The sequence below is a fragment of the Chinchilla lanigera genome, unplaced genomic scaffold (assembly GCF_000276665.1).
Source record: "Chinchilla lanigera isolate Chin_1 unplaced genomic scaffold, ChiLan1.0 scaffold00050, whole genome shotgun sequence".
Lineage (NCBI taxonomy): Eukaryota > Metazoa > Chordata > Mammalia > Rodentia > Chinchillidae > Chinchilla > Chinchilla lanigera.
The window spans coordinates 5,918,287-5,925,303 of record NW_004955451.1 but is presented as its reverse complement, the minus strand read 5'-3'; the positions used below and the strand labels follow the sequence as shown (position 1 = coordinate 5,925,303).

The window sequence follows — 7,017 nt, the reverse complement described above, 5'->3', positions numbered from 1 at the left end:
TAAGAATGTAAGATTGATCAAACAGCCAAAGACAGTAACAAGTAATAAAAAAAATGCGGGCACTTTTCTTTGCAGCACTTTAACCTATTATCATGTTCATCCACACCCTCTCGTTCAGCTTCACAGCCCCTGCAGGAGAGGTGTGCGTCCATGGGAAAACGAAGGCTCAGGACTGGCCAGCCTGACCACACAGCCAGTGCCGAACTCGTCGGCGTCCCTGAGTAACAGCTGCAACAGACAGCACCGCTCGGGGTGTTTAAACATCCAAGCTTTCTCCAGTTAAAGGCAATTTAGTGCTGTAAAAATTTTTGAAGCCACGCACGGTGGTGCATGCCTATAATCCCAGAACTCAAGAGGCTGAGGCTGGGGGAACACTGCAAGCTCAAGGCCAGACTGAACTACACAGCAAGATCCTCTCTTAAAACAAACAAATAAACAAAAAACATTTCCATTCTTACCCTAGAATACTTCTGCCCAGTGTTTTCCTACACTTCCTGTAATGGTTAATGCTAGCCTGCCAAAGAGGTCCACATTCCAGAGCCTATGAACTCAATCTCAGCTAGAACAAGGGTCCTTGGTTTTTATTTTTTGAGACGGGGTTCCACTATGTAGACCAGGCTGACCTTGAACTCACTATGTAGCCCAGGCTGGTCTTGAACTCATGGTGATCCTCCTGCCTCAGCCTCCCAGGCGCTGGGATTACAGGCATGCAGCAAGAGCAGCAGTCTTTGCGGAGGTAACTAAATGAAGGGTCTTGACATGAGATCACCCAGGTTAGCCAGGTGGGCCCTCAATCCACGGACAAGTGTCCTCATCACAGACAGAGGAAGACACCCAGAGGAAGGGGAGGGGGCTGCGCAGAGAAGGAGCCAGAGACCGGCTTAAAGCGCCCTTGGGCCAAGGAGCACCTGGGTCCCAGAAGCTGGAAGAGGCAGGCAGAGGGAGTGTGGCCCACGGACTTCTGGCCTCCAGAACTGTGAGAGACAAGCCCGGCATGGTAGCACACACCTGTAATCCCAGCACTTGGGAGGCTGAGGCAGAAGGATTGTCACGAGTTCGAGGCCAGCCTCAGCTACGAAGTGAGCTCAAGGCCAGCCTGAACTGCATAGCGAGACCCTGCCTCAAAAAAGACCAAAAAAAAAACCCCAGAACCGAGAGAGACTAAAGATCTGTTATCCTAAGCCACTGAGAGTGTGGCAACTTCTCACAGCAGCCTTAGGACACGACTATCTGTCCTTTTCACAGGCAGAGGCAGCCCTGGTGGGTATAAATTTTTCCTTCCTATCTTTCGCCTACCTCATATTATAACCATCTTTCTATATTACTGTTATTTGCTTGGGCTGGGAATTTAGCTCAGCGGCAAAAGCGCCTGCCTGGCATGCGCAAGGTCGTGAGTTCGGTTCCCGGTACCGGAGAAAAACCAACTATATTACTGTTATTTGCGAGAGGGGTTGTGAGTCAGGGTCTTGCTGTGTAGCCCAGGCTGGCTTTGAACTCACGGCGATCTTCCCGCCTCAGCTTCCCAAATGCACCACCACACCCAGCAAGGCTGGGTTTCTAGGCGGCTTTCAGTTGGGTTTGCAGTGCATCTTCCTTGGGCACGCAGCCTTCCGCGTGCTTTCGCAGGATACCCTTCCACTCTGACGCTCAGGCGCGGGGCGGGGCGGGGCGGGGCGGGGCACTCACCTGCGCGCTCTGCTTCCTGGCTCGCACCTCCTCCAGCGCACGGGACGCCCCGCTGATCTGCCCGTACAGGACACTGAGCTTCTGCCTCAGCTTGCTCTGTGGAGGAGGCAAACAGGGTTGAGAGGCGCTGCTGGGCTGGCCCAGCCCCCACCCAGACTACCCCTGAATCTTTCTCTCTGGCGCTTCGGACGCCCTGAGAATAAGTGAACGGCGCAGGCGTCGGTGCCCTGGACCGCAGGAAAGGCTGGCTTGTGTGGCAGCGACTCTGTTCACCACGGCTCAGGTCACAGCTGCTGAGATCAGCGCACGGAGGACAGCGAGGCGGCCGGCCACACCGGGACAGCTGTGATGGCAGATTCGGCCAGGGGGACAGCCCTCCCACTGCACAGCAGAAAATCAGCCAGAATCCTCCCGCAAAAAGACACAGGAGAAGGGGACCCACTCAGAGAATAGGCCCTGCCGATCCGGAAGGAGTCGCGGCACCCTTTATCAGCCTCAGGACGGCAGGGAGCAGAAATCACAGCCCCTGACTCATCTGGCCACCCTAGGGTGGGACCGACAAGTGCCGGGCGGAGGATGAGCCAGGCCACGGGGTGAAGCCCAGCTGCGAATCACCTCAGTTCCCGGGTTAAGCTAGTTCAGGCTCGCTTGGCTCCCAGCCACCTCCAGAGAAAAAGGGAAAACGTGAGGCAGGAAGTTAATATCATCCTTGGATTATTTCTACGAGATGTCCTGTCAAACCAGGCGAGGTAATCCCAGCACTCCGGGAGGCTGAGGCAGGAAGAGAAGTTCAAACAACCCAGCAACTTTGTGACACCCTGTCTCAAAATTTAAAAATAATAATAAAGGGGATCTGGGGATGTCGCTCAGTGTGGAAGTCCTGGATTCAATCCCCAGTAACTAACACACACACACACACACACACACACACACACACACACACAAATCACATCGGTATCTGAAGCTCCTGCATCCGAGCTCTGAGGAAACGCTGGGGCATAGAAATGGAAAGGGCAGCTAGTGGTTATAATGCGCTCACTGTGTGCCAGGTATGGGTCTAGTGCCCCACACATAAGAATTTATTTAAAACAACCCAAGTGCAGTGCTATGGGGTAGGAATCTTCCAACCTTTACAGAAACGAACACTGCAGCACAGAGCAATTCGGTGACTTGTACAAGACCGCAGTGCAGTTAACCGGCACAGCCAAGGTTCTAGTATTAAAATACCGTAACCCCAGCACTTGGGAGGCTGAGGCAGGAGGATTGCCAGGAGTTCGAGGCCAGCCTGGGTGGGATACATAGTGAGTTAAAAGCCAGCCTATAGCGAGACTCTGTCTCAAAAAATAAAAAAAATAAAATTATACACATGTGACCAAACTGAGCAGGCTAGACACTTCAAGGGAAAAAAGAAAAACAAAGACATTTCCTTTCTCTAAGCAGCTACCTCAACATGTTCTGACCTTTCCTTCCACTTTTCCACTCCACCAGAGATAATCAGGGCCGACCCTAACCTTGAATCTGGAGTTGACCAAGCCAGTGACAGTCATGTGTCAGGGCTGGAAGCAGAACTCAAGGCCACAGGTCCTTGATCTGGAAAGCCCAAGTCACTGACGATGTTTCAGACTGGATCTCTGTGAGGCTGCCCCTCTCTTTGGCTCGACCTAGGCTCTGCCAAAGGCCAAGCTCAGGCAGCTCTGGCCTCAGACAGAAGACCCTGGACAGCCAGCAGCTGGGAGCTGTGCACAGCACCCTGAGGCCTGTGTTTTGAAAGAGTTATCTGTCATTGAACAACCTGGGGACTTTGGCAACTCCAATGATCCCCTAGTCAAGGGTAAACAGCCTTTATCTTTTGGTGGTAGTGGTGGTACTGGAGATTGAACCCATGGCCGAGGCTCTGAGCTACATCCCTAGCCCTCTTTTTATTTTTTATTTTGAGACACAGCCTTGCTGAGTTGCCTAGGTAGGACTTGAATTTGTGATCCTCCTGCCTCAGCCTCCCAAACTGCTGCAATGACAGGCATATACCACTGCTCCAGGCAAGAACTGTTGAAGATCTGAGGATCATGTTGCAGAGGCCGAGGACCAAGCCAGGCTGGAGGTGCTACCCAGCTGGGGCTGGCGCTGGAACTAAAACCACGCATGGTGACACCCAGAGCTGCCTGCTGCAGAGGCTGCCAGGAAGCGGAGGCTGCCGGGCTGTGCAGGCCTCTCTTGAACCTGTGGATAAGAACCTCCCTAAGTGTCTCTGCTGAAGCCCAGATGCCAGGAGCTCAACACCTGAGGCAAAGGCCATCCAGGCACCCAGAGCAGGGAGTGCCCCGCACCTCCACCCTGCGCTTGTCCTCCTGTCCCCAGGCCTGAGCAAGAGAAACCTTCCTGGTGAGCTGCTTCCCCCCTCCCCAGCCCTTTCTAATTTTTTACTTTGAGACAAGAGTCTCACTATGTTGCTAACTTGCTCCAGCTGGGTTTGAACCTGCTGTCCTCCTGCCTCAGCTTCCCAAAGGGCTAGAGTTACAGGAATATCCCTACATGCCCAGCAGTATTCTCTTTGTATCACCTCCCAACGTGGGAGCCAAGTCAAGATTCAGGCCCCCTCTGGCTGAAGCCCTTGTAAAGACCTGGATCCTGCCCATGAAGCACTTCCTCAGCACAGCGAATCTCCCCCTGGAGGTGGAGCCCGGAATAAGGAAGTGTGGGCTGAGACTGCAAGGACACAGCCAAACGCCTTCCTCAAGGAGGAAAGTAGGGACGCGGGTCTCAAAGGCTGGGCTGGTCTTCTCCTGGAGCCGGCGGTGAAGATAGGGTGAATGTTTAAATTTTCATAAAACGCAGTACAACACACATTGCTATGAGTCCCCTGAAGACACACCCCTTCACTTCCACACACACGTCCCCTCATGCTTGCCACTTTCCGAAGCAGTTCTGGAGCCCTTTTGTGATGGTCTTCCGCTGTGCAGTCCCGGGTGCCTTGATGTCCTGAGTCCTTTCAGAATGTTTACCTTTCCCGGTTCTTTTGACTTTGGGGAAGGGCCAAAGTAGAAAAGTGCCAGATTGGGAAAGTAAGTCGGATAAGGACACACTACAACGGTCATGTTTTACAAGTCTGCCTTTCTGTTCGATCACATTCAGCAGCAGCATTCACTGCATTTTGATCACACCTCATGAAGACACTTGAGAAAGAGGACTTCCAGAACTGCTTCAGAAAGTGGCAATACGATGGGTAAGTGTGTCTGGGGTGGGGTGGAGTCTGAGGAGGATGAAAGCAATGTGTCTTTTGCCGTAATAAAATTTTTATTTTATTTTATTTTTTTATTTATTGGTCTTTTGGAGACAGGGTCTCGCTATGCAGTTCAGGCTGGCCTTGAGCTCATTTTGTAGCCTAGGCTGGCCTTGAACTCGCAACAATCCTCTTGCCTCAGCCTCCCAAGTGTTATGACTACAGGCGCACGCCACCATGCCCAGCTTCTTGTGATAAAAATTTTAAACATTCATGTATTCACCACATATTTAATCACATTGTGTATGCCCAAGTTGTGACCACAGAGCTCGGAGGACTTGCCCTGAGGTCCGGTTGCTGAGACCCAGGGAAAAACTCTTGAGGAGCCCAGCTCAGACCCACAGAGGCAGGTAGGGCTGGACAGGGCCCTGGCAGAGGGAGCAAGGTCTGCACCCCAGTACCGGCGCCACCGCCCTCCTCTCTGACCTCGCCCAAGCTTAAGTCTCTTGTGACAACACTAGGCCAGACTTTGCTCTCCCGCAGTGCCCGCTTTCGGGCTTAGACGGAAGGAATAATAAGAGGTCAGCTACACCTTTTCAGCCTCTGCTTTGAATCCACAGGGAAAGTACGTACCCCCCAAACCACTACAAACGTCCACAGACCTTCGAGACCCTTAGGACTCCACTTAGTCTTCCTCCTCCCCCCACCAACTCCGACCCAGGTCCCGGGGCCAAATCCTGGACCCAAAGTCACATACCAGGATGAGGACACTGTGGTGCAAGAGAGCAGTTCTCCCTGGGCTCATATCCGGGTATTGCTGGGCTCTTCCTGCCCTCCCTGACCACCAGAACTGTCCAGCTCCACAAAGCCTTTTCTCAGAAGGGCCCATGCTCTGGACTCTCCAGAGCTGGCTAGGAGTCAGCTCCCTGGGGAGAAACTGCAGTTTCTGGGTCCCAGAGTCCCCCTGGCCATTTACTGCATTCGCCCTGCTACAGTAGCCTCTCTGAACCTCAGTTTCCCTGAGCTGTGGCACGGAACTCATACCAACCTCCTGTGCGGCACCAGGATTTAAGGAGGACACAGAAGAAACCTCCTGGGCTCACGTCTGACACTGAAGACTGGCTACTAAACACCATCGGACAAGCACAGGCCTGGGGCACGCAACTTTACCTGCGCCCTACAAAATGGGCGTGTGCGGAGCAGGCAATGGATGGGGGTAGGGTTGCATAACCTCGCAGCTCCTTCTGCTGCCTTTGGGATGCCCATCCCCTGCGCACCGGGTGCCCCCGCCCAGCCCAGCCCCTCGCCCCTGAGTGGCCTGGAAGCGGCAGATCTCAGGCCCAGCGAGCCCATGGGCAAGCCCTTCTCCCCAGAGGATCCCACGCTGGCCCCAAGGGGCAACCCAGCGGGTCCAGGGGCCCCTCCGTGCGCCCTCCCTGCCCTGGCCTACCTCCAGGTCGGCGCTGGCCAGTTTCAGGGGCGTGGGCGAGCAGACCTTGTGCTCCACCAGGCAGACGTGGCAGATGCACTCGCTGTGCTCGGGGCAGAAGAACTCCCGCAGACGGTTGTGCTGGGGGCACTTGCGGCGCTGCAGGTCGCTGACCGGGGCCTGCAGCGAGTGGTCCAGGAACGCCGGGCTCTCCAGGTGCGGCCGCAGGTGCTCCTGGCAGAAGGAGGCCATGCACACCAGGCAGGTCTTCACGGCCACCTGCTTCCGGCAGTGGTCGCAGGACACCTGCGCGGAGGGGCTGGGGGCCGGGGAGCGGGCGGGCGGCGTCCAGTCATCGGCGGGCGCCTGCGCCTGCTCGGCCTGCTGGAACTGCTCCACCACGGCGCACAGCACCGTGTTCTTGCGCAGCAGCGGGCGCGTGGTGTAGACGGTGCGGCACTGAGGACACTGGTACGGCGCGCCCTGGACGGCCCAGGTCTCGTCCAGGCACGACATGCAGAAGTTGTGGCCGCACGGGGTGGTGACCGGCTCCTTGAAGAGCTCCAGGCAGATGCAGCACGACAGCTCGTCGGCCAGCGGGCACAGCTCGGCCATGGCGCCGGCGGACCCCGACGGGACGCGCGAGCAGCGGCGGAGCGACGGCGACGGCCACCGCGACCTCCCC

At 55.4% G+C, this 7,017-nt stretch overlaps 1 protein-coding gene across 1 annotated transcript in view; it reads right to left on the bottom strand.

Moving 5' to 3' along the window:
• Positions 1–7,017, bottom strand: part of Trim25 (tripartite motif containing 25) — a 15,966-nt gene extending 8,949 nt beyond the window's left edge. The window contains exons 1-2 of the mRNA XM_005394067.2: positions 6,354–7,017; positions 1,687–1,782 (exon numbers count right to left, since the gene is read on the bottom strand). Coding sequence (XP_005394124.1) covers positions 1,687–1,782; positions 6,354–6,947 — 690 coding nt within the window. The 5' untranslated portion in view covers positions 6,948–7,017. The remainder of the gene's footprint in view (positions 1–1,686; positions 1,783–6,353) is intronic.